The 26,341-nt window shown below is 53.9% G+C and overlaps 1 protein-coding gene across 1 annotated transcript in view; it reads right to left on the reverse strand.

Annotated features, from left to right (window-relative positions):
* Nucleotides 1–14,895, reverse strand: part of EPHB2 (EPH receptor B2) — a 43,976-nt gene extending 29,081 nt beyond the window's left edge. The window contains exons 1-3 of the mRNA XM_019631447.1: nt 14,854–14,895; nt 13,009–13,164; nt 11,537–11,872 (exon numbers count right to left, since the gene is read on the reverse strand). Coding sequence (XP_019486992.1) covers nt 11,537–11,872; nt 13,009–13,021 — 349 coding nt within the window. The 5' untranslated portion in view covers nt 13,022–13,164; nt 14,854–14,895. The remainder of the gene's footprint in view (nt 1–11,536; nt 11,873–13,008; nt 13,165–14,853) is intronic.
* Between the last annotated feature and the right edge of the window lie 11,446 nt (nt 14,896–26,341).

The raw sequence follows: 26,341 nt of genomic DNA on the forward strand, positions 1-26,341 counted from the left end.
GGTTACAGGCAGCTAACCCGGCTCTGATCCTGTAAGCCCCGTATCCCTGGGTGTGGCAAGGAGGCGGCATTGCTGGGAAGATGATCAAGGCAGGCAGGGGGGCCAAGCAGAGCTGGCCTTTCTCCTGGAATCCAGGGGGATTAACAGCGGAGCAAAAGAACAGCTGGATGTTCTCCCGTCCCTCCAGCAGCCCGCTGCCCACCCTGGGGTGTCAGGTTTCCCTGTAAGTTGGTCTTCAGGGAATTCTGGTATTTTCAATTACCAGCCGGGCACGCCAGCGGGGGGGATGGGGTCAGTGGTGCCCCGTGACCCCTACAAGGAGATGGAGCCCCAGGGAGCAAGCACAAAAGAGGCTTGTGGCAGAGAGGGGAAGGCGGAGGCTGGCCAGGCGGGGCCTGCGTGGCTGGAGCAGGTGGTCAGGGGCCCTGCTGGCCCCTGTGAGCCCTGGGGGAGCATCCTGTCCCTTCATTAGCCCAGACTTGGGGAAGTAGCCTTCCGTGTGCGCCTGACCCAGGTGGTCTCTAATGGCCGTCTGGGACTAGGATACTTTGACAGGCATGAAGCCAGAGGCCTGTGACCCTGGCTACTGCGACGGGGTCCTGCTCAGCTTTAGCTCCACAGCCTTGAGCTCTGAGAAACCAAGGAGACCCCATACTTGACCTTTCTCCTTTCAGCAATCAGAAGACCCCGAGTTTAGAAGGAGTGAAAAGTCGCTGGGCATTGGACAGTCTGAGACTCTAGCCCCAGCCCCAGCCTCTCAGACCCCGCTGCCTCCCTGACACCCTCACTCCCGTTGACAGCCCGCCGTGGCGTCCCACTGCACCTGGAAGAAAGCGCAGATGCTCCACATGGCCTGCAAGGCCCACCTGCCCGGTGCCTGCCACCTCCCTCCACTCACCTGCTCGCTCCCAGGCACTGTCCGCACTGGCCGGCCTTTCTGTTTCCAGTCATACTAAGGTCATTGCTTTCTTAGGGTCTGGGCTCCACAATGTTTCTGCCTCGTAACCTCTTCCCCCAAGTCTTCCATGGCCACCTCCTCTTCATTCAGGGCTCAGCTCAACTGCCGCCTCCTCCGAGAGGCCCTCCCTGACCACTTTCTCCCTTCCAGCCACTTCCTAGCTCACGCCCTGTTTTTCTTTATGGCACTAACACTACCTGAGGGCAGGGATCTTGTCTCTTTTATTCAGTCCTTTATCCTTAGTGCCTAGAACACTGTGTGGCTTGGTTGATATTTATTGGAAAAAGTGAGGAAGGGAGGAAGAAGGAAGGAAGGAAGGAAGGAAGGAAGGAAGGAAGGAAGGAAGGAAGGAAGGGAGGGAGGAAGGAAGGGAGGGAGGGAGGGAGGGAGGGAGGGAAGGAGGACTCTCACCTTTTCTAGCCCCTTCAGGAACCTGGCTGAGTCCACTAACCTTGGGGACTGGACCCTGGAGCAATGGCCCCAGTCAGTAGCCAGGGTGGCTTGTATGACAGTCACTAACAATTCACTCTCCCTCAGACCCCTGCGATTTGACCTGCTGCTGTGACAAGGGGCCTCTTGCTGATCAGCTGACCTACAATACTACAACTGTTTATTATTGTGCTTGTGTTTTTCAGGATTTGCAGCAGGAATACTGTACCCCAGACAGGACTCCTAGAATTTCTGGCTGATAATGGAATAGCTGTTTCGAGCTTTCATCTCTTAAAACTCATAGCAATACAGTTAACTCCCGATGATCCGACTGCAATTCTGGGTGACCTGATCATAATTCTCACAAGGAGAATTTCCACAAATAAAACTCTTCCAGAAAACGGGCCTTTGTTTCTCTCTGATTGGACCAAGGCTCTTAAGAGTATTGCATGGGACCGACAAAAAGGAAAAGCTGAGAACTGGTGCTAGGGTGGCACTTTTCTAACGAAGAAAAGGTGTTCTGTGGCCAAGAAAGTTGGAGATACACAGAGATCTAGGCCCCTGCATGTGAGTCTCCGTTGTGAGACTCACACTCCTTTATTCAAGGCTCTGAGAAGTCCTGCAGTCCTGGGAGAAACCCAGTTAACCTGGTTTAACCTGGCAGTCTAGGTCTCAGAACCCTTTTTTCCCCACATAATAGTTATTAATGTCTTTTGGGACCAATGACCTATGAAACATATTTTTGAAAAACAAAACAAAACAAAACAAAAGGGGTCCAGGAGATGTTATTTTTCCCTTGAATCTGAGAAAAGCTCCTGTCTAGGGTGGCAATTGGGCTGGTCATCTGCCCATTCATTCTTCCCTTGATTCAGTGTAGATTTAGCAGCACCTGCTGGCTGCCACACAATCAGATGGAGTGGGGGTTAATCACCTCCATTTTACAGGTGAGGAAAGTAAGTCAGATCAAGTCTCTTGCCCAGGGTGCCCTAGCCCACAGGCGGCAGGGCTGGGATTGGGATCAGGATCAGATTGGGACCAGGCTGGTTTTCCCTCTCCTTGATTACCTGGCCTTATCCCCGAATGAAATTGGAGCAGGCAGAGGCCAGGCCTTGCTTGTGCTTGGTGCTGTGGAAACATCTAATCACCCACCTCCCAGCGAGCTGCCGAACTACCTTGATCCTACCTGTGGCTGCGCTGATGGGACCCAGAACCTGGACAAGCAAGGTAACTGCCTGGGCCTTGAATCAGGTGGCCCGAACAACCTACTTCACCCCTCTGTGCCTCAGTTTCTCCTCTATAGAGTGGGGACCATGGCAGAAGTGTTGGCAGGTTAAAGAAGACCTGCATGTAAAGTGTTTAGCACAGGACGTGGCCCACATTTAGGGGTCAGAGGACATCAGCTACGTATAGCTGTCTGGGCCTCTCAGACTCTCAAACAGCACGGTGAGTAGCTGAGTGCTCAGCAGAGGCTCTTGAATGGTGGTGGTGATGCTGGTGCAGGGGAGAAGAGGCAGTGTTCAGGGTTCCGATCCCAGCTCTCTTAGGCTCAAGTGGCTGTGTGACCTCGGGCAAGTTCTCTCTCTCTCTGAGCCCGGATTCCTCACCTACAAAATGGTATGTGGCAAACACTACTCACTGCCTACCAAATATGCATTCTTTCTTTCTCAGATTAACAAAACCCTTGTTCTTAGCTAGGTACCCTGTGCCCAAATAAAAGACTACATTTTCCCAAACTCTCTGGCAGCTAGAAGTGGCCATATTACAATGTGCTTGCCTATGACATACGCTGAAGTGTGGGACTTCAAGTAAGTCTTCTTTATAGGGAGGAGTCCTACCCTTCTCACTCTCCTTCTTCCATCCTGCCACCTGGGACATGGAAGTGATAGCTGGAGCTCTTGCAGCCATTTTGGCCCATAAGAACAAGATGCTATATGCTGAGGAGCATGGATCCCTGATGATTCCATTGAGCTGCCCTTACTCCTGTCTTGAGACATCCTTTATGCATAAGAAAAACAAACCTCCATTTTGTCTAAGCCACTATGGTAGACGGGTTATATTAATCACCTTCCTATATCTACACCCTTTGTCCTGTTACTTGTGTAGTCCCTCCCCTCTGTCTCTGACTCTGGGCTTGGCCATGTGACTTGCTTTGGCCAATGGGATATCAGCAAACATGATATAAGCAAAGGCTTGAAAAAGCCCTTTGCATGTATCTGCTGGCTGTCTTGGATCCCTGGGATTGATTGCCCAAGAACATGCCCAGGCCAACCTGCTGGAGGCTGAAACACATGCAACAGAGTTATTGCCCCAGTTGTCCCAGCCAGGGCCACTCCTAACCAGCTGACAGCAGTCAGCCCCAAACATGCAATAAAGCACTGACAAAAGAGCTGCTGAGTGACCTGGGGGAGATGGAGCACAAACACGTGAACGCTCCCCGCCCAGACCCATCTAGCCCACCCTGAGACTACTTGAGCTAGATAGGTGCTTCTTGCTTTTAAGCCATTGGTTTTGTGGTTGATTGTTAAACAGCGTTAACTGTGGCAGTGGCTATCTTGTTATTTTTCTTCCTGTTACATGCAGCCAAACCCAATCTTAACTGATACTCGAGGCCAGCAATGCCTTCCCTGCAGAATGCTTGGGAGGATCAAAGAGGATGATGCGTTCAGAGGGCTCGGCCCGGGGAGGGAAATGCCCCCCCCCTCTTTTTCTTTCCCCAGGCTTGGGCCTCGCCAGGGGCTCCCTTGGTCAGGTTCTCTCTGATCCTCTCCGCCCCGAGGGACAGAAGTAAGTGAGTACATGCTCATGCCAGTTCTAGACACTGAGCCACTGTGTGCCTGCCCCCCAGGAGGGCGGGAGGATCACAGGAGAACAGTGTGGCAGAAAGGGCTTTGGAAAGTTTAAAGTCTTTCCACGAGAAAGCCATGTGGAGTGGTGTCACCTGGCCAGGCTGCAGGAGACCGGCTCTGCCTGGGCAGCCACTTAGGAACCTCTCTGGGCATCAGTCCTCCCCCTGACCAAAAAAAAAAAAAAAAAAAAGGGGGTGTTTGCACTGGGTGAACTCCAACGCCCCTGCCAATGCTGATGGGGTTTAATCCGACTCATGTTCCCATCGGCGATGGGCAGAATAATGGCCCCCAAAGATGTCCATGCTCTAATCCCGGAATCTGTGGCTATGCCACCTTACATGGCAAAAGGGACTTTGCAGATGTGATTAAGGTGATGGCTCTTGAGATGGGAGATTATCCTGGATTACCCAGGTAGACTCAATCTAATCGCTTGAGTCCTTAAAGGAGGGGAACCTTTCCCAGCCGAGGGTCAGAGACGGGAGAGCTGGAGTGTGAGGGGCACTCGATGCCCTGCTGCCGCTTCTGAGTGGCAGGAGGCCATGTACAAGGACAGAGAGAGGCCTCTGGGAGCTAAATGCAGCTCGCAGCTGACAGCCAGCCAGGAAATGGAGACCTCCCTCCTACAGCCACATGGAACTGAATTCTTCTATCACCTGAGTAAGTAAGGAAATGGGTCAGCCCTTAGAGCCTCGGAAAGGAACACTGCCTAGATCAGGACCAGACCTGTGCAACTGTGAGACTAAGAACTGTAGGCCGGCCGAGTGGCACGTTGGTTAAGAACTGGCTTGGGATGCCAGAGGGCCCGGGTTCGGATCCTACCTATGAGGGCCAGTGACACTGCCCTCTACAGCTCAGATGCTGAACGGCAGCTCGACCTGGGGCTGGGCTACCCTGAGTCGCCGGCGACGGTGTAGGCTGCAGTCCCCTGCTGCAGTGGGTTGCCATAAGCTACTGTGTATAGCCGGCAGCCAGCAGCCGCCGTGAGTGGCCGTCCAGAGGCCAGCGACTGATCTGCCTCGCCCAGGAAGAGTGCAATGATGGTGCCAGCTTGTGCCAGTGAAGCAACGTCCTCCACAACTAGACTGAAGAACAAAACGACAGCAACTTGTCTGTTCCCCTTCCCCCAATTCTCCAGTGCTATTCCCCTCCCCCAATTGCCCAATCAAATCTTTAAAAAAAAAAAAAAAAGAACTGTGTGTCACTCTAAGTTGCCAAGTTTGTGGTATTTTGTTACAGCAGCAATAGGAAATTAACACACCTTCTGGTTTCAAGTTAAGCTGCCACGTATTGTCCACCGACTATGTCCACTGACTATGTCCTAGGTACTTTGTCTGCATTACTGCTAATCTGGCAACCATCTGGCAAAGCTGGAATGATAGATAAGTACCCATGTTGAAGGTGAGGACACTGAGGCTCAGAAAAGTGAGGCCTCCTATTAGAGCCTGGTCACACAGCTTGGAAAGGGCCCTGCTGGATAAGGGCCAACTTTGCCAAGCCCATCATTGATGCCTCTTCTCCCACATGACCCACTAGGACATGACAATGGGGGAGCTTCCTAACTGGTCAATCTATTGTTCAGTACAGGTGGCCCCCAAGGCTGCATTGGCTCAGCCAGGCTGTGGTGTGGATGGACCCATGTGCACAGCCCACCTGACCGCTGCAGAGGCTTGGGTCTGACCAATACTGGGCTCTGAGTATGCAGCAGCGTAATTGTTCAGTCTCTGCCACTGACTGCCTGATGACCACAGGCAAGTCCCTTAACTCTCCATGGCTGGCTTTCCTTACCCAAAAGACAGGCTAATTGACAGGACGTACCTCATAGCGTTGTTGTGCAGATTCACCGTTAAGGGCTTGGAATGGTGGCTGGCACATGGTAGGCGCCTGGTAAATGTGAGCTATTATTATGATGAGAGTGGATATAGAATGATCCCTGCTTTTTGAGAGGCTGCCTGTATCCAGCAGTCCGTGAGGCACCTTGTTGTGAGCTCAAAGCCTCACAGCAGTCCAGCAAGGAGGGGATGACGGAACCCACGCGCAAGAAGCGATCAGACGCAGGCTAAGTGGCTTGTCCACGGCTATGTGCCGGTGAGCAGCCAGACTTGATTCAAATGCCTGATGCCAAGCGCCAGACTCCTTCCACCTGCTCTGGAACTGGGCAGAGGTACGGCTGCTCAGAGCTTGCTCGGAGGGGACATCGTGTCCCATGCAGCCCTGGCAGGTGGCCAAAGACTAGATGTAGCCCCGAGGACGAGCCCCGCATTACTGACAAGCTGCACACAGCCCAGGTCTGCATGGCTGTCTCTGCCTCGTTAGTTAGATCTCAGCTTAAACACCACCTCCTCAGAGAGGCTCTCCTCCGATGCCCACCCTGAAGCTTGTCCATCTCCTTCCCGTCCCTTTCTGGTCTTGTTTGTGTCGAGGGCCACAGAGCCTGGACGGCCAGACTGAATCCTGGGTCTGCCCCTTCCCAGCTGAGTGAGCCTAGGCACATGCTTGATCTCTCCCAAGGCCTGTCTCCTCATCCTTCGAGTGAGGGTGCACAGCCCAGCCCGGCCTCCTTTCTCTGGAGGTCCTGAGAGGCCTCATGAATATGAGGCAGAAAGGCATTCTGGGATGGTGGAGTGTGGTTTGAAGGCGGCGTGACGGCTTTATGGTCAGGAGATAGCTCTGGCCCTGGTGAATGCCAGGGGATTGCAAGCAAGGCCCAGTCACTTGCCCCAAAGAAATACTTTCTCCTTTTAAGGCAGTGAGCTAGATATTTATATATTGAATTTTAGGGTCTGATTCAAACCGACCACTGAATGCATTTGTCTGGAAATGCAGTCTCCAGCCTTGTTTTCCAGCCTTATCGTACTTCTCCACACCCCACTTCACGCCATGCTTCTCTGAGCCCTGCTGCAAATGTTCACTGACCATTCACTGTGGTGTGGCCCTGTCTAGGTGCTGGGAAAACCATGTCGAGGAAAAGCAGACCCATCGTGTGCCACCGAGTGGTGATGGTGGGGGAGCTGGACGGGAAGGAAATGGTCCAAGACATGAGGCAAAAACTCAGCCACAGGCACTTGACGGCCATGGTGCTGGGGGCATGTGACCAAGTCATGAGCTAAGGCCTGAAGGAAGTGAGGGGGTGGGGAGGGAAAGCACCCCAGGCAGAGGGAACAGCATGTACAAAGACCCTGTGACAGAGGAGCCTGGTGCTAAGGAGGAGAACTCTCCTTCCAGCCTTCCTCCTGTACTTTCCTCCTCCCCTGGGACAACTCTCTCCCTGTATGGTTCCATCTCTACTTGTTAGAAGCCTCTCTGTTCTTCAAAGCCAAGCTCAAATGCCTCCTCTTCCAGGAAGCCTTCCATGGCATGTCTTTCTCCCAATCAGCAGGAGGAAATGATCTCTCCTGCCTGTGAGCTCGCTCACCTCCCTGACCCCTCCTCGGGGCCTCACTCATGCCATTTTGTATGTAGACTGTCCATGTCTTATCTTCCCAACCAGGATGTAAATCTGCAAGGGCAGGAACTTTGTCTTATCCAGTGTAGACTTGGAGTCACATGGTTCTGGGTTTATATCCTAGTGAGGCCATTTAGTAGTGGGACTTAGCATAAACGATTCCCCTTCTCTGGGCCTCCATTTCCTCATCTGGAAAGGGGGGATAATGAGGTAAGGGTATGGTGTGGTGGCACAGTTCCCAGCTGGGCTCTGGGCATCTATGAGAGAGTGGGACTCATCAAGGGGCTTGGAACGGGTGGTTATGATCCAGAAAGCCTCAGGGCTTGGAGGGCTTACAGGGGCTTAGACTCACTTCAACCTGAGTTTTCCAAATTTGACTGAGGATAGGAAGCACTCCAGCCACTTGATAAAAATGCAGCTTCTCAGGGCCTACTCCTGGGGTTCTGATTCAGCAGGCCTGGCGCGGGGTCCAGAACCTGTGTTCTGAAAAGCTCTCATATCGCTCTGCTGCACCATTTGGTAGGGAAATTGAGGCCTGGAGGCAGGAAGTGATTTTCACGAGTGTGATAGGCTGGATCAGTTATTTCAGCTCTTCCTCTGTTACAGGGTTCTGTACACACGCCCTTTGCCAAGTAACTGCAGGGCTCGTTGGCTGTGGGTGACTGCGCCACAAGCGGGATCTGTGTTTGTGTGGCGTGGCTTGGCCCGGCCGGCCACCTGTGTTCCCACCATGCACCACGAGAGAAATAAGCCTGGGTGGCTGCTGGTCCAAGGAGCAGGAGGAGACATATGGAACAGACTGAATGCAGCCCACGTTCTGGAGTCCTGCCCGGCACAGACAGCCTGTGCATATTAGCTAAAACCTCACTGACCTACAGACTAATTAGCGAGAAAATGTTTATTGTTGTCAAGCACTGAGTTTTGGGGTGGTTTTGTTATGCAGCGTTATGGAAGCAACCACTGACGAATACACTAAGGTCATCCAGCACATGAATGGCAAAGCTGGGACTCAAACTCAGGTCCCTGGCTCCTATTCCAGTGCTTGTTTCTCACTGCTTCTGTCTTTCAATCCTGAGGACTCCCCCGGCACCCTCCTCTCTGGAAGCCCCTCGCTTCCATTCTACCCCATCTCTGTTCTCTGGGAACCCCCAGCTCCAGACAGGAGGGGTCCATCCCAGCAGCTCAGACTCCATCCGTGCTGCTAATGTACTGAGGTTTCTTGAGTGGGCAGTTCCACCCTCAGGGCTCCCAAATGAATGTAGGGGAGGCCCCCCCCCCCACACACCCCGGCCAGGGAAAGAACTCCAGGGGCTCTGGGGGATTTCTACCTCGTCCTACTTGAGAAGGGTTCCCTCCCCTCCACTCCCACTGGGAGCCTGGGCTTCCCTACCTCAGGGCTTCTCAAGCTGGAGAGACTTAACAGCTGAGGCTTCACAGTCTGTTAGGTGTCTCTGCCAACAGCTGTTGGTTTGTGAGGCCCTCTCAGATGGCCCACCTTGAGTCAGCTCCATTCGGACCCCAATCTGAGTGGGGACTTAAATGCCCCCACGGCCCTGTAAAAACTGCAGGCACATGCTCAGACACACGCCCTTTCAGCCACAGCAACACCACAAACATTCACAAACAAAACCACACTCCTTCTCAGGCACAAACACACAGACAGGCAGACCACATTCAGACATACAAACTCACGCTCAAACACACCCCCTCCACACCCTCAGATTCAGACATACCCATACTCACGAATGCATGTATCAATAAGAAGCCACACGCCACAGTCACATGCAGTCACAAACACACAGTCACCCAAACACATAGGACATACCTACGTATTCTCACAAATACACTCACACGTCCAGTCAGGCCCACAGTCACACTCAAGGTTCCTTGGACACACCCTAGATTTTGCGTAAGCACAGGAGTCCGTTAGACCTAGTTAATTCCTGCCTCTTAATCCTTCCTGCTTTGTGACTCAACTACTCTGAGCATCACCTGTAAAATGGAGACACAGGTGCCTTCTACCTAAAGAGACCAGGGGTAGGCAGTGAGGTCATGTGCGAAAGCACCCCTCAACCAGGTGGAGCTGGTTGCCTTCACTCCTTCCATGTTCTCATGCACGTCCTTCCCCCTACTCGAATTCCACTTCTTCATATCGCTCCCTTCAAAATTCTATTGGGTTGGGCTGGCTGAGTGATGCATTGGTTAAGAGTTGGCTTGGGACGCCAGCTCTGAGCAGCAGGGCCTCGGTTTGGATCCCACATGAGGGCCAGTGACACTGAGCCCTCTACAGCTAAGATGGTGAACAACAGCTCCACCTGGAGCTGGGCTGCCGTGGATCACCGGCGATGGCGTGGGCTGCAGTGGGGGCTGGTTGGCAGCTGGCGTGAGCTCTCGTGAGCTGCCGTGGGCGGCCGTCCAATGGCCAGCGAGCGACTGCCTCACCCGGGAAAAGCACAATGATTAATACCAACATGGGCCAGTGAAGCGACATCCTCCACAACTATCCTGAAGAACAAAAGGACAGTAACTTGTCTGTTCCCCTTCCCCGATTCCCCAACACTGTTCCCCTCCCCCAATTCCCCAATAAAATCTTAAAAAAAAATTCTATTGGGTCTTTAAACTATAGGTCACACCCTGCCTCCTACATGAAGCCTTCCTGGACCCCCACCTCTGGATTCCCTGAGCATTCACTGTGTGGACCCCACTTGGCATCAGAAAGATAAGCGGGAGCCTGGCCTGCCCTGGCTCTTCCTTGGGCAGGGCTCAGATCGCACCCACAGCAGGGGCTTGGCAAGGGTTGTTGAGTGAACGACTGAGGGCACATTCACAGAGCCAACCACAAAGCTTTCCACCCACAGGCACCACAAGGTCCTTAAAAATCTCATGTGGCCCTTGGCTGGAGGACGAGCTGGGAAGTGTCTCCTGGACCTGGCCACGCAGAGGTTTCAGGTGGCCCTGAGGACAGTGGTCTTGGTGGAGAGAAGGGGCCGGAAGCCTAAGTGAAGCGGGAATGGGGTGGTGGTGGTGAGCCTGCGTTGTTTGGCAATTGTTTCTGCCATGAAGGCAAGCTGGGCAGAAGATGGAGGGTGACATGGGGGTCACAGAAAGGATGATTAAAGGTGAGCTTAGGGAGAAGAGTTTTGCTGTAGTTAGACTGCGGTGGGGTGGAGGTTCAAAGACAGCCCCTGTGGAAACTGCTAGACGCCCACTGAAATCTGTCTCCCCGCCTTCCATTGTGATAGAGGTTTAAGTTAGGCTGGGAGCGATGACGCCTCCCAACCTCCTTTGTGGCTGGGTGAGGCCGCCTGACCAATCAATCTCCTTCCAGTGGAATGTGCACAGAAGTGATGGGTGCCACTTCCTTAAAGGTAGGTCGCTGCCCTGCGTCTTCTCTCCGTCACCCTTCCTGCAGGCTAGAGCACAGACACGCGACACTGCTGTGACCATGCAAACCAGGAGCATGGAGGGTGGTGAGACAAGATAGAATCTCCTGGGTTGGGTCCCTGAATCTCCACGCAGATCAGAGCTACCCAGCTAACCTGGACTGCTCACCCCTGGACTCCTACAGGAGAGAGAAATCCACTTCTGTGTTCTTTAAGCCGCCCAACCCTGGGCCATCTTGTTATAGAAGCTTCACTTTCACCTTCAATAACACACATTCAGCAAAGTGACAGCGATTATTATAAATACCGCTGCAAGGGAGAGGTAACACTCTCCCAGGTGGCTGGATCATGCAAACCGCCTTTGAAAAGAGGAAACCACTCCACCGATGTGAGGGCGTCTTTAACGAGGGCTGGTAGGATACCCATTTGGCACAGCATGGCGCAGCGCTGCCCCCAGAGCCTGATTTGAAGTGCTTACCTGCTTGGTTGGTGGTGATATTCACGGAGGCGAACTGAGGTGAGAAGGGGCTCTGGTCGGTGACGCCATTCACGGCTTGGATCTCGAAGGTGTACTGGGTGTGAGCCAGCAGGTCGCTGATGTAAATGCGTGGCTCAGTCAGGCCCAGCTGGCGGGGTGCATACTGCACATTGTCCCCACAGCGGGTGCAGGCACCCCGGCCTGAGCCGCAGCTCTTGCAGATGATGTTGTAGACGAGATCCTCACGGCCTCCCGAGTCACGGGGCGGAGTCCACTCTAGCATGAGTGAGGTCTCATTGACACTGGAGATCACGGCCTGGGGTGCAGAGGGGATGGCTGGGGAGGGGAAGGGGGAGAGGGGGGCACATCAGTCAGCATGGGCTGTGGGGGTACATTCCTGCCCTGGCTCCCACCCACGCCTCCCAAAAGGCTTCCGCTAAATCCTTTCTCCTTTGCACCCACCAGAGAGATGTTTCTAGAATACAATTCTCATCCTGCTGCACATCTGCTTAAACCTTTCTCCCTGGACTCCAACCTCCTCGGTGTTTGTTACTAGGGACAGTCTTTTTGTGTTGGGGATTATACCCACCCAGTATCTATTTCCCGTTTTTCCTTATAACAGAACCCAATTTTATTCAGGGTGGCAATATGTCCAAGCTAAAAGACTGTATTTCCCAGCTTCCTGTGATTAAGTGCTGGCCACTGATTACGGTAGAAGTTGTTGGTTAGGATTTTTTCTTAAAAGGAGGCAGCTGTAGAACATCCCTTTACCCCTTTCCTTTCTGCTGCCTAGAATGTGTGTGATGGCTGGAGCTTTGGCAGCAATGTTGAGCTATGAGGGGACCTGAAGGATGGGAACCACATGCTATGGGTGGCAGAGCAGAAAGAAAACGCCAGGTTTCAGAGAACTTCATGGATTTACCATTCTATTCCAGGACTGCCTATCTTTTGGCTTCTATTATGTGAGAAACTAAATCCTTCTGGTTTAAGCCACTGGGGTCAGCTCTCTGTTACTTGCAGCTGAACGCCATTTCTGACACGGGAGTTGTGACATTGCCCTTGTAGTCACCCCTTTCTCAGAGAACCTTGGCCTGTGATTCAGGCAGCCACTGCCAGGTTAGAACACAGCCTTTTCTGCCACAGACACCACCTGTGTTGGCTCTCCTGCTGCCAAGCCTCCCATTCTCTGTCCCTTTGTGACTCAAGACCATGACTTTATCCTCCAGGTGACTTAACAGAAGGCGGTAAGGGGCCAGATGCCAGCCCCGTGGCATCTGCGTGTTGGTAGCACATCCACCCGAGGACCACCTTTTCCAACCAGCTTTCCATGTCTCTTCCCACCAGGCAATTGGCTGCGCCTCCCTCAGGAAAAGCTGGCTATAGCTGGGTAGCCACCCAGCCCACACCCTGGGCTTTTCTGCAGGTGACTGGGGACTCAGGCAGGTGTCGCCCTCAAGAGACCCTGGACGTACTTGTGCAGGGCATGTCCAGGGGGTCCAGGTCTGCTCGGTAGTAGCCATTGCGACAGACGCAGTTGGTGGCCCCTTCTGAAGTGGTCCGGCTGTTGATGGGACAGTGGGTGCAGGCCTCATCCCCTTGGTTGGCCTTGAAGGTTCCGGATGGGCAACCTGGGAGAGAAGACAAGGAGAGTCATTGGGAAAACCAGAGGAGGATTCAGAGAGGACCATGCAGTCTCATGGAAGCAACACGCAGCATCACGAGGGGCCACGGAGCCTCATGGAGGGGCCACGCAGTGTCATTGCTGGGAAATCCCATCTCCTGAAGTTCTTTGGGATCTCCAGCCTCCAACATGGCAGTCCTAACCTGGGACTCCCAAGAAAGTCCCAGGCTACCTGGTTTCTTGTCTCTGAAGCTGTCTGTGCGTTCAGATGGGGCCCCTGGCAGGCCTTCCTTACCTGTTCCAGGTTGGCTGTGCCACAGCTTTGGCATCAGTCTTGACTGAGTCTGAAGAGGCCTGTGGCAGTGCCTACGGCCCAGTCTTGCTTACTAATGGCTGGCTGGGCCCTGATTCCTGTAACTAGATTCCTGACTTCCAGATGATTGACATGTTTACATTATAGTAGCACAGTCCTAGCACAGCACGGAACATGTAGAGAGGTGGTGTGGTCGAGCAGGCAAGGGCCCTGGCTTTGGAAGCAGACACACTTGGGTTTGAGTCCCAGCTTGGCCTTTTACTAGCTGTGTGGCCCTAGACAAGTGGCTTAACTATTCTGAGACTCAGTTTCCTTATTTGTAAAATTATGATTCTAAGACCCATTTCTGCAGGCCATGGTGAGTATTTGGCAGATGCGTGTAAGGCAACAACATAAAGTCTTGCACAGAACAGGTGCCCAGTGAATAGTAGCTACTGTAATAGTAGGTGTTGGATCAATTTTTTAAAATAAAGGGGGGGCTGAAGTACCAAGGACAGCCTGAGGAGGGCAGTGTTTGCACTCAGTGGGCATTCCGCCATCTGGGATCTCCCAGGGGCTTTGGCCTTCCCTGCTCTGGGGTCTGCTCAGGATTTGGGTTCAAGGTCCTGCAGCTCAAGGCTTAGGTGCTACAAGAGGTAGCCACTCCTGTGTGGGCCTGCGCCGATCCGCCCTACCCTTCTCCCTGGCCCTGGGCAGGGAATCGGAAGGCCTGTGCCGTAGGCCCTGCCCCTTTCCTGGCCTGTTTCTTCTTCCACTTACTGGGGTTCATAATCCCAGCTCTGCTGTGGTGTCTTGTGGGGGATCATGGGAGGCTTAAGTGAGAAGGTGGACAGGGAAGAGCTTTGCAAGGAGCAAGTTCCTCCCTGGGATGAAAGGCGGCTAAACTGTCCACAGGCCAGGGGCTCTCACCGGGATTGCATTCCATGCTCAAGTCCCGTGTGACCTTTGGCAGGCAACTCCAACCCCTCAACCAGGTCCAGCCCTCCCACCCTCCTTGGCACGTATATTACTTGAGTTCACAGTGCTTTCCTCCGCTGCCGTAATTATTCCTCACGGGGTCTCCTGGCCACGCTCTTGGAAGGTGGCTACCGTCCTAATCAACAACCACCCTGGCCGATGCCACCCTGACCGGACCCTGTGGGATCTCGGAGGAGAACCAGCTCCAGCCTAGTCCTTGAGGAGCTGCCAGGTGAGGCGAAAGGCAGGACATTACACAACCAACCAGGCTACAGTGAGGAGGGCAGTGAGTGCCTCTGGGCAGTTACTAGGGCTTCCAGTGTCCCGATGGGGAAACGGCTCTAGAGCATAAATAGGAAACAGCAGACACTTATTGAGTACTTAAGTGCTGGCACTATCCGAAGGACTTAACCTGCAGTTACTCACCCAAGCCTCACCCAGCCCTGTGATGGAGGTGATGTCACCACCCCCTTTTTCAGATGGGGGAACGGAAGCACAGAGGTGAAGTACCTTTCCAAGGATGCGGCTTCCGGTGGCAGAGCTGAGACTCAGTCCTAGGTGGCCTGAGTCGAGGCCACTCCCCTAACCACCACACCACGCAGCCTTTATGCGACTTGCATTGCATTAACGGTGCTGGGCGGGGATTGGCAGCTCCTGCTCTGGGCGCCAGGCCAGGGCTCCCGCCACTTGGCTGTGCTTCCCCTTAGGCACCAACCTGTCCCTGCTGGCTGGATGAAGGGGAAGCCCCACTCTCTTGGCACTGTCCAGTCACGATAGGCCGACTGCAGTCCTCGTTCTAGTTGAGCGATTGACACCTCTGAGCCTCAGTTTCCTCTGCTGTAGAATGGGGGCACAAGGCTCCCGTGAGAGTCTAGGACCATCCTGACAGATGCCAAAGGGTTTTGGCTCCAAGACCAGGATCCTCCTGGTTCCCCTTTGGGTGAGAGCCTGCCCAGCTTAGCATGCCTCTTCCATCTGCTGGCGATTCCCGGGGCCTGGCTGGTGGGTAGCTGCCCACTCTCCCCTCCACACTGTGCCAGCCCCTCCATCTGGACTGCCTTCCTGACTTTCCTCTCTTATCACCATGTCCTGGCCCCTCTCAGGCTCTCCAGGCTGCCACGTCCAGAAGCCTTCCCTCATGAAGCGTGCTGCCCAGCCAGCCCTTGGCCCTCCTACTGGGTGTTCTGTGGTTTCTGTATCTGTTGGCTCTGTGCTTCATAAAACCCGCTCTTCTGTCATGCCTCCCCGCTCCCCTCACCCCTTCAGCCAATCAATTACCAGGTCTTTCCTCCTCAGCGGTGCCCCGTCTTGCCTCTTCTTTGCTGCTCTCCCACTCCTGCGGGCATCCAGAAAATTCCTCCCACCCACTCCTCAGCCTCTCCTGGCCATCTGGTCTCCTCCTGCTCACGTTCCACAGCCAGCTTTCCAAAGTGCAAGCCTTTGTGCACCACTTAAAAGCCCACAATGGCATACAATGGAATATTATTTGGCCATAAAAAGGAATGAAGGACTGATACATGCTACAACACGGATGAACCTTGAAAACATTGTGCTTAGTGAAAGAAGCCAGTCACAAAAGGCCACATAGTATATGCTTCCATTTATATGAAAATGTCCAGAATAGGTGCATCCACAGAGACAGAGTATAGATTAGTGGTTGGCAGCAGCAGGAGAGAGCAGAGAATAGGAAGTGACGTTAATGGGGTTTCTTTTCAAGGTGATGAAAATGTTCTAAAATTGATTGTGGTGATGGTTGCACAATTCTGTGAATAAAACTAAAAATCACTGAATTGTACAATTTAAATGGATGAATTGTATAGTATGTGAACTCTATCACAATAAAACTGCTCTTAAAAAATAAAAACCACACAGCTCCCCAAACTCCTCAGGGCCCCCAGGACCCCAGAGCTGGCATGTGCTCATTTCTCAGTGTCCACTACCCCAAGCTTTGTACCTGATGGTCCACAGAGTCAACCGCATATAGTGCCCGCCCCCAGGCTCCTCTCCACACCTCTGGCCTTTGTCCATCCTGCCCTCCTTACCTGAATGCCGTCCCTTTGTCATCAGGTGAATTCCTAAACCCCTTTAAGATTCAGTGCAGGTATCACCTCTTCCAGGAAGTCTTCCCTAAGACCCCATGCAGGGTTGAGGTGCCTATTTTAATTACTTACTGTAAATATTTAGCTGGATTGTAAGCTTCTAACACAATGTCGGGTATCTAGTAGGTGATGGAAGGATGGAGTGAAGAGCTGGAAGAGCAACCAGCTCAACACTTGACATTTGGGGAAACTGAGGCCCAGAGAGGCGCAGGCACACGTGGCTCTTTTCTGACCTCAGCTATACTAGTATATGTAACTGCAGGGTGTGCTGGGGCCTCAGCTCCCATCAGCCACCTCCTCTCACACTGAGTCCCGGGGCAGCCACCATCCACAGTGCCCGGTGCCCTGGAAGTCACGCTGCTCCTAGCTTCTCAGCTGGGAAGGCGCCCGTCCTGCTAACATCTGAGTCTCATGTACAGAAGGGGGAATAAAACAATGAAACCTGGAGACACAGACTTGGGCAGCTGCACCTCTGACAGGTGTGTGACTCAGACAGATCTCCTGCCTTCTCTGTGACTCAGTCTCCTCCTCCGGAAAGGGACTCATGATACCTGCAATGGCACAGACACAGCGATAGCCTCTGATGGGGTCTCCCTGCCTGCTGATCCTCCGTGATCTGATGAGAATGAGTCAGACCCACCACGCCCTGCTTAAACTCAGCAGTGGCTCCCCACTCGGCACTAGAATCCGCCCACACACATAGTCCCAGCCCACAAGGCCTGCAAGGTGGGCTCTGCTCTCTTCCTGTCACTTCCTGCCACGCCCCTTGATCACTGTGCTCCAGCCCACTGGTCATCAAGAGTGCTCCCCCCAGGGCCTTGGGCCATGCTGTACCCTCTGCTTGGACTGCTGTCCCGGCTCTTCCCATGGTCGATCCCTTTCATCCTTCCGCCCCAGCTTAAATGTCACCTTCTAGAGAGGCCCTCGCTGACCACCCTGACCAAAGCAATGCTCTCCTACATGGTCTCGGCTTCTGTTTGTTTCCTTCATTGACCCTCATCACAATCTGTAATTAAGTTGAACCTTGAACAACACGGGTGTGAACTGCATAGGTCCTCTTATACGCAGATTTGTTTCCATAAATACAGTCAGCCCTTCTTTTGCATGGGTTTCACATCTGTGGACTCAACCAGCCTTGAATAGAAAACAGTATTTTCGAATTCCCAATTGCGGATCGAAAATACTGTTTTCCATCCAAGGTTGGTTGACTCCATGATGCCAAGGGCCGGCTGTAGAGTCAAAAGGTATATGCAGATTTTTGACTGCACAGGGGGTCAGGGGCAGGAGTAGCGGGCAGGAGGGTGTGGGTGCCCCTAACCCCTGTGCTGCTCAAAAGCCAACTGTGTATTAGGAAACAGTTTATAACCTTGTGTGCTGTCTGTCTTTTCCCTGCACTGGAAGGACCTGGGGACGGAAAGAGGGACCAGGTTTATCTAGTTGCATTGGTTCCCTAGCTCCTGGCAGAGTGTGGGAACATAGCAGGTGCTCAATGTATATTTCTTGAATGAACAAATATGCCCCTTACAGGATGTTGTGAGAATCAGGTGAGAGAGTGGGTGAGAAAATCCTTAGCTGAGGAAATGCAAGGTTTGGTACCACCATTATCATCTCAATTTCATCAGGCCGCATGGATGCTCAGATCCCTCTCCATTTCTCATTTGTTCTCCCCATGGGTCTTCCCAGGGGCCTGTGCACCGACTGGGGTGACCTGCCCATCCTGGTTTTCAACCTGGAAGCCCTGCATCCTGGAAACACCTGTAGTCACAGGCAACCCTCCTGTATACTTCTCCAGCCCATCTGTCACCACTCTCATCTGTTTGCAGTTCCCTAGATGCCCTGGCTGCATACACACTGGTCCCTTTGCCTGAATGCCCTTCTCCCCCATCATCCTGTCCCCTGGGGTTGGTGAACCGGACATGTGCTTTCCGGGTGCTGGGCCCGGTACATGTGATTTACATAGATTTGTGCACTGAATCCACATGACCGCCCGCTGATGTAGGTATTGCTATCACCCCCATTTTATGGATGAGGAAACTGAGGCTTAGAGGGGGTGAGGGACCGTGCCAAGGTCACATAGCTTCTAAATGGAAGAGCTGACCTTGGAGCTTCTAAATGGAAGTTGGACTCTGAGTCTCTGTGGTTGCAAAGACCTTGTGCCCCGGTACTGCTGGACAAAGAAATTATCGAGTGGCTGAATGGCAGGACTGGAGGCCATCTTGTCAGGCCTCCTGAGGGGATGGGACTTGATGGGGTCACTCGGCAAGGAAAAGGCAAAGCCTGGGCCCTAAACACAGGACTTCGGGCCAAAGTAGCCGGCCGGCACTCGCCTCCTGCAGACGCCCAGAGCGCTTGGCCAGGCAACCCAAGGCGGGGATGGCAGCCGGCCGGGGATGGCGGGGAGGATTACAGGGAAACAGATTTTTCTCCCCGCCTGCCCCCTGGGCTCCAGGGATAGGTGATAATTGACCGAGTGAGCCCCGAGTCAGGCCGAGGCTGGGATCCATCTGGGCCTGGCATGGCGGGGCTGCTAATTGGCACCGGGTGATACTTGAAGCCTCCTTGGTTGGCCTGCTGCTCTGCTCTCCCCTCTCCTCCCAGAGACTCCGGTTTACTCCTCAAAACGACAGATGCCACAGTGGAGTCAAATGCTCGAGCCGGCCCCATGTGCCAGGCCTCGGGGGGAAGGGGCTTCTCTGTCTTCTGGGGTCTGTCTGTGGCTCTGGGCAGACACCACAGTTTAACTCCGGCTCCTGAGAACCTGAGCAGGAGGTCTGATGACACTGAACCTGGGCATGGACTGTGCAGCCAGCTGCCAGGGCTGAATCCCAGGCCTGCCTCTTGCTATTATAACAGTGTGACCACGGGCAAGTTGCCTAACTCTGTGCCTCAGTTTCCTTGTCTGTATAACAGAGGGAATGATAACACTGACCTGACATTTGTTGGGAAGGTTACATGAGGGAATATAGATAGATAAAGCACTTGGAACAGTGCCCGCCTGGTTCACATTTAGTGCTTACACACGGGTTTGCTGTTGTCATCTTCATTCATTCTTGGCCCACCACTTGCTCTGTGCTAAGCCCTGGGGACACGGAGAGGGCGATGCAGCCCATCCTCAGGACTGCGGTCCAGCTGGGGAGACGGTGAGTGGTGAATTTATTCAGTAGGCATTTATTATGTGCCTATTGTGTATATTATGTATATCAAGCCCCTGTTATGTGCCAGGCACAGGGCACACTGAGACACCAGGCCCAGGCTCTGCCTGTAAGAGGGGCTGGAACACCTTCCTTTAACCAGGCCTGAGTGCTCGCTGCTGTGGGCAAAGGAGACAGAGTGAGTTCTGGGCTCAGCAGTGCCAGGTTTGAAGTGCAGAAGACGCACTTTCTTGTTTGCGATCTCCAAGAATTTCTCGGTTTGGTTCGGGATGAGGAATTTGGGCAGAGTAAAGAGTCCTGGGCCTGGAGCAGAGAGGCCTGGGGGGCTCGGCTGCCCCTGCCGCCCCTTGGCTCTCCTTGCTCTGTGAGCCCTCTCTGGGCTTGACTAGACACTACTTCTACAGCTGCTTACAGCTGTAGGACTCTGGCTTTGGACAGGCTCAGGCACCCAACCCTGGGCCCTATGTTCTCCTTGAACTGTGAAAAAACTGATTTGTGTGTTTTTTGGGGCTTGTGCTGTGCGTATGTCAGGTCTGAGCTTGTGCTGTTCTTATGGCTAAGTGGGGGGGGGGGGTTTGGGGGGGTCTCCCTCATGCAAAGTGGCTTTTGCATTTTGTAACACTTCTTGCTTTTGCTGCTGAGGTTGAGCCAGCGGAGTCAGTCCCCCTGGGCTGGGCTGGGCAGGGTGCCCGATTCTTTGTGCCATGGGCAAAGCCACGATGGAAGCAGGCGGCAAGCTCCCAGGATAAAAGAAGGGGCGTCTGATCCCTGGAGCTGCCATGCGCCTATCCAGTGCTGGGCCAGGAGCTTCCCTAGCCCAGACCCTGAGTCCTCATGGTTGCCCTGTGCAGGAGGTGCTACTGCATTTTATAGATGAGGAGACTGAGGCTCACAGAAAGGAACTGCCTTGTCCAAAGTCACTCTGAGGCTTAGGGGAAGGGCTTGTGACCCTACAGGCCACCTGCATCCGAGGCCCTCAGTGTTCCAGCTTGGTGATGGTTCCCCTTACCTTTCTCCCCCTGAGAAGGGGGGCCCTGCCCAGCCAGGTTCAGTCCAGGGAGTGCCCCAGAGTCAGTCCCCTAAAGTGGTAGCTACTACTGGGACCCCCCCAGCGGATGTCAGTCATCCTGCCCCCATGCCCACCCCCACATGGCAGCCCCTGCTGGGACCCAGCAGCTGGCAGGACTACAGAAGTCAAAAGACAGTGTCGGGAATTGCGTGAACACATCTCCTCTTTGCCTAAGGGGGGAACCCAGGGCCTCCCAGGCCAGCCTCCACACCGGCCATCTGCTGAGTCCCCCCTCGGCTCAAGACCCTTCAGTGGCTCCCTTATGCCTGTGGTGAGTCCAGCCTGCTGCAGCCTCCATGGTCCACCTCACCAGCCTCAGCTCCCACCACTACCCAGCACACCCCGAGCTCCTGTCACAGTCTGCAGCTGCCAGCTCCCTAACAAGCTGTGCTCCGCCTCACCTCTGGGCCTTTGCTCAGGCAGTTTCCTCTGCCTGATGTGCTGTTCCAGCGCCAACCCAGGACTTTAAAATCTTAGCTCCAGCCCAAATCACCTTTTGGTCCTTCTCCTAGGACCTGCTCCCTCAGGATGGGTTTGGGGCCTCTCTCCTGTGCTCCTGAAATGGTACTTCACATCTGCCACTGTACTAGCCAGTTGTGACTGTCTGCCTTCCGCAGTGGGCTGTGAGCCTGGTCACAGCAGGTATCCACAATGTCCGGCACCTCTCAGCTGCAGAGTTTGGCCGAGAGGTGATGGACAGGGGCCCTCAAGAAGTGTTTGTGACTGACTGAGGCTCAGAAAGGTGGAATCTTGTGCTTAAGGTCACTCAGCTTGTGTGTGGACTGGAGATTTTGTTCTAGGTCTCTGGAGTCCCCCAGAGCTCCTCCCTGTGCCCCCAGGAATGGGCTCTCAAGGCATCTCACCTTAGTCCATGGCATTTTGGTTAATATCTGTCTCTCCACCTCCCACCTTCCCATCCACCCAACTGTGAGCTCCATGAGGACAGCCGCCACGCCTGCCCTGTTCACTCCCGGGCATGGAGCCTGCACAGAGAAGACCTGTAGGACCCTGGACCCTAAGTCTAGAGTAATCCGAACTTTCATGGCCACTGTGTCTCTTGACGTCCCCTCCCCAGTTGTATGTGTGTGTCTGTGTGAGTGGGGGGACGGAGCTCATGGTCTCCTGGGGGAGCAAGACCCTGAACCCCACACCCTGCAGAGGTGGGTGAGCGTGTTTCATGCCTGACCCTTCCAGCCCCTGGAGCCTATGTTAGGCCCCCAGTCCGGGCTCTTGCCCGCCTCCTTTCATGTCATCCCCACATAGGGGCTGAGAACTCCCGCCCGCCCAGCAGGCAGCCCCATTCCTCCAATTTCCTCCCAATTAATCAAGCTCTGAACTTTTTAATTATCTGCCTGCAGGGTGACTCCCCACTCTGGTGAAGCAATTAAGGACATTTCCAAGTGCTGTGTGGCTGCGGGCAGGCAGCTTTGACCAGAGCTTGGTAGAGGAGGTGCGTGGAGGGAGGGGCTCGTGACAGGGCGGGTGGACAAGAATCCCCCTGGGCCTTGGAGTGGCTGGGAGGCTGTCCTGGGGTCCTGGCCAGGGCTATTCCAGGCATCTGGGGCCACACTGTCTGGGGCGACCCCCCCCACCACCATGTTCACTCAATAGCCCTTTGTCTGCAGCCAGATTCTGGCTTCACGGATCCCAGATAGTTACAAGCCAGGCACTGGGGTAGGTAGGTGCTTTACAATCTTACTGTATCTTCACCTTGACCCTAGGAGTAGGAAACACGATTATTTCTATTTTACAGATGAGGAAACACAGGCTCAAAAACATTAGGCGACTCCAGAGATGTGGCTGGGAATTGAAGCCAGCTCTGAGTCCACCTCCACTTCATTCCATTGTCCCTTAAAGATCAGTCGGGCCTGTCAAAGCGGCCCCGGAGCACAGCGGAAGGGGGTGGGTCAGGGGACGCCTCTGGAGGAGGTGCTTTATAATCTCACTGCATCCTCACCTTGACCCTGGGAGTAGGAAATACACAGGCTGATATCTGCTGAAGAACACAGGCTTTCCACAAGCAGGGTGGCTGGTGGAAGAGGGCATTTCAGGCAGAGGGGACGGCCCATGCAAAGGCATGAAGGCGTGAAACGGCTATGGGGAGCTACACATGGTCTAAGGTCGCTGAAGCATGCAGTGCGAGGCTGAGAAAGGCAGGAGATGCAGCTGGAGAGGCCAGTGGGGTCTGGGTCCTTGGAAGTCAGGAGAACATTCATGATCTTCTGGTTCAAGCTCCTCATTATGACTATAGAATACCTGAGCCAGACATGGACAGTGACTTGCCTAAGGTCTCAGAATTCCTCGGAATGGCAACATACCAGGAGGGACAGTAAGCTGTTGGTGAAATCAGCAAGCGAGTGGCTGATGGAGCCGGGGCTGCAGCCCAGGAGTCGCGATGACCAGATTGGGAGGGGACAAAGAGAGGCAGAGAAGTGGTAGCTGTCGGATCACCACAGTAGCCTCTCGACTGGTTTCCTGGCTTTCGCCCTAGCCCTCCCACCTCCCCACTGTCCTGTGGCTGCCGTCTGCTCTCAACATATCAGCCAGAGGGTTCCTGCAGAACAGGAATCGACTGTGTGTTGCTCCTCTGCTCAAAGCCCTTCAATGGCTCCCACCTCACTAGGAGTAAAAATTAATGGCTGGCAAAGCCCCCTTTACCGCTCTGGTGAAATCCATCTTTAAGTATTTTATTCCTTTTGATGTAAGTGTGTCCCCTTTTCCTCTCTGAAGTTCCCTCCCTCCTGTCCACTCCACTCCGGTCAGGCTGTCCTCCCGGCTGTCCTGGAGCACATCAGGCCTCCTCGAGCCTTAGGGCCTTTGCGTGGCTATTTCCTGGTTCAAGTCCTAGCTCAGCTGCTTTTTCACTATGTCCCTCTCCGAGCCTCACATCTTTCATCTATAATTGAGGTTAATGCTGCACATCTTACCTTCCCTCCCGGGCTAATATGGGATCCTAGTGAGAAAACAGAGAACAGAGAGCGCTCCACGAAAGCCCTCCCTCCAGCTTGAGGCTATCACCGCAACAGGGCTTACAAAGGTCCTCACCGGGTCCTTGAGAAAACAGGCCCCTTGGCAAGCAGTGGGCTCCAGGCCCTAAGACCTTAAGCTGGATAGACATGCCGGAGCCTCCCAGCCTGTAATCCTTGGGCCTCACAGATGCTGGAAAAGCAAGTGTTAAATAATAACCACAATGTGCCCGAGGGGAAGCCGGATGTGTTGGGAAAGCTTGACACATCTGGCAGGGCCAGGCCCGAGTCCCCCAGCACATCTGGCTGCTGTATTGACAGGTGGTGTCGTGGGTCACTGAGGAAAGGCCTGGAGGGCCCAGTCCTGGTGCCACGAGGGGGGTGATGGCCGGATGGAGCTGGGGAGCATCTCCCAAGCTGCCCATGTACCATAGGCATATACCCTCCGTGGGTCCCCCTGTAGGCCATCCACTGTACTTTGGTGGCTGTGTTCTGAGAGGCCAACTTAGGACCCAGAACCTAGGCCACCGGATTCCCAAATCCCTGCCTCATCGTGTCGGCGCCAGCTGCCCCTGCTGGGGTTGGGGGGCCTGGGAAAGCCCCCTCTCCTCTCCAGCTGGGATTGCATTTTTTGGGGTCATTTCATGGAGCACTTCCCTTTCTATGGGATTCAGAAATATGGTCATCAGCTCCACCTGAGCGAGCCCCCTGGGCTGAGCATGGCCTGCTCTCTCCTCCCGCCTGCCCCAAGAAAGCCATGGTCATTAATAAAGGACACAATTAGCTGTCAGCGGAGAACATGTCTGGAATTTTTTACCTGCCCGTGAGCTCGGTTAAGGCAACAAACCCCTGGACCCCCCGGGGAAGCAGCTGCCACACACCTTTTGGGGGCCCCTGCGCCCGGGCCCAGGGCAGGAGGGGGCCTGTGACTCTTTCAGTGTGGGTTCCACAGGCCTGGACCTGCGCAGGGCAGTTTTTTTTTTTCCAGGCCAGTGGAGAAAGTGACAGAGTAAGAGAGATTTCCTGGCAGAAGCTGTTTTTCTCAACCCAACAGGCAAAACAATTCAATACAATTTTCTCCCCCTTCTTGTGCCGACTTAAGAGTCTTTTAGAGCTAGACGGACTTGAGAGAAAAGAGTTTGTTCAATCTCTCACTTTACACCTTATTTTACAGCTGGGGACACTGAGAGCCAGGGCGGGGAAGCGGCCTGGTTTGTGGCAAATGGAAATAAATATGCTTTTCTTTTTGCTTCTCTGTGGATCCCTAGCTCGCCTAACACCATCAGAATTTGTAGCTAAAGGCCGAAGGAATGTTTCAACGTCCCTGACAGTCATTCTGAACACACTACCGGGTCCCGGCTGTGTGCTGGGGCAGTGGAGGGAGGGGGATTGGTGACGGGGGACAGTGGTGAATGAGGAAGACGTGGCCCCTGCCCTCATGGAGCTGAGGGTCTAAAGAGAGTGACAGAGGGAAAGAAGCGATGGACAAACACAAATACAAACCACAAAGTGTGATGGCCATGGAGCAGACAGCCCAGTGCTGAGGCAGGACAGGCCTTTCTAAAGAGGTCGCATTTAAAAGGCAGTCCCTGGAAAGAATGTTGGGCCGAGTGGGAACAATATTTGCAAAGGGTACAAGCTCAGTGTCTCGGCGTCTCCTTAGTGTCATGGGTCATTTCCAGGCACGTGATACGCACTTGCTTGGCCCCAGCTGCCTAGGACCCTGGACAGACACTCCCATGTCCAGGAAGGCACTGCCTGCCTGGGCGCCTTTGTCCTAACAACGCCACGAGGTTGGGAATTGTCACCTCTATTGTACAGATGAGAAACATGCCTTCCCTGGGCACCTGGACACCAAGCTCTGGAGCCCCGACCTCTCATACCTGCCTGTCTCTCCTCGCCCTTGCGGGTGCTTTCCAGAACCACTGCTTCCCCCAGTCACCTGAAAGGTCGAAAGGCTGGTGTGCTTGAGCCCTGGTAGCCTGTGACTTGAATGCTAATGAAAATCTCACTCAAGAAGTCCAGGCATTTGGCGCCTCAAGGAGAAGGGATTAGGAAACACAAACAGGGAGAGGGGGAGTTTGTCCACATTCACACTGAGGCTTAGGGGGCCTGCAATTGCTCTCCCTCCTAGGGGTACAAAAACCGTTGCCCTCCTCCTGTTGGCTTCTGGGGAGCAGACGTAGGCCTGAGCTAACCCAAGCCATAAATCAAATGCACAAGATGTGGCTTTGGCAGCCATCCCAGCGAAAAAGATCTGGGGGTTTGAGTTGACCACAAGCCAAAAGCTGCTGAAAAAGCCAATGTGGTCTTAGGCTGTCAGAGCAGAAGTAGAGTGACAGCCCAGCATCCATCCCTGCTGCTCAGGCAAGGTCAGTTCTGAGCTCCACAGTTAAAGGAGGTACAATGAGTAACAGTGGACAGGACACCTCAAGCCTCCAGCTTGTTTTCCATCTGCAGTCATCTCTGGGTGGTGCTGGAGGGGCTTGGCATGGGGCCTCAGGTACAAACTGTTCTGGGCAGCATTTTCTAGGCACACAGCTCTGGAGCCCCACTTGCCCTAGAACATTCTCTTGCTTGGATCCCTGGGAAGTATGAGTTCTCTCCAAAATTTCACTCAAGCTTCTG

This window comes from Hipposideros armiger, unplaced genomic scaffold (assembly GCF_001890085.2).
Source record: "Hipposideros armiger isolate ML-2016 unplaced genomic scaffold, ASM189008v1 scaffold_999, whole genome shotgun sequence".
Classification (NCBI taxonomy): Eukaryota; Metazoa; Chordata; class Mammalia; order Chiroptera; family Hipposideridae; genus Hipposideros; species Hipposideros armiger.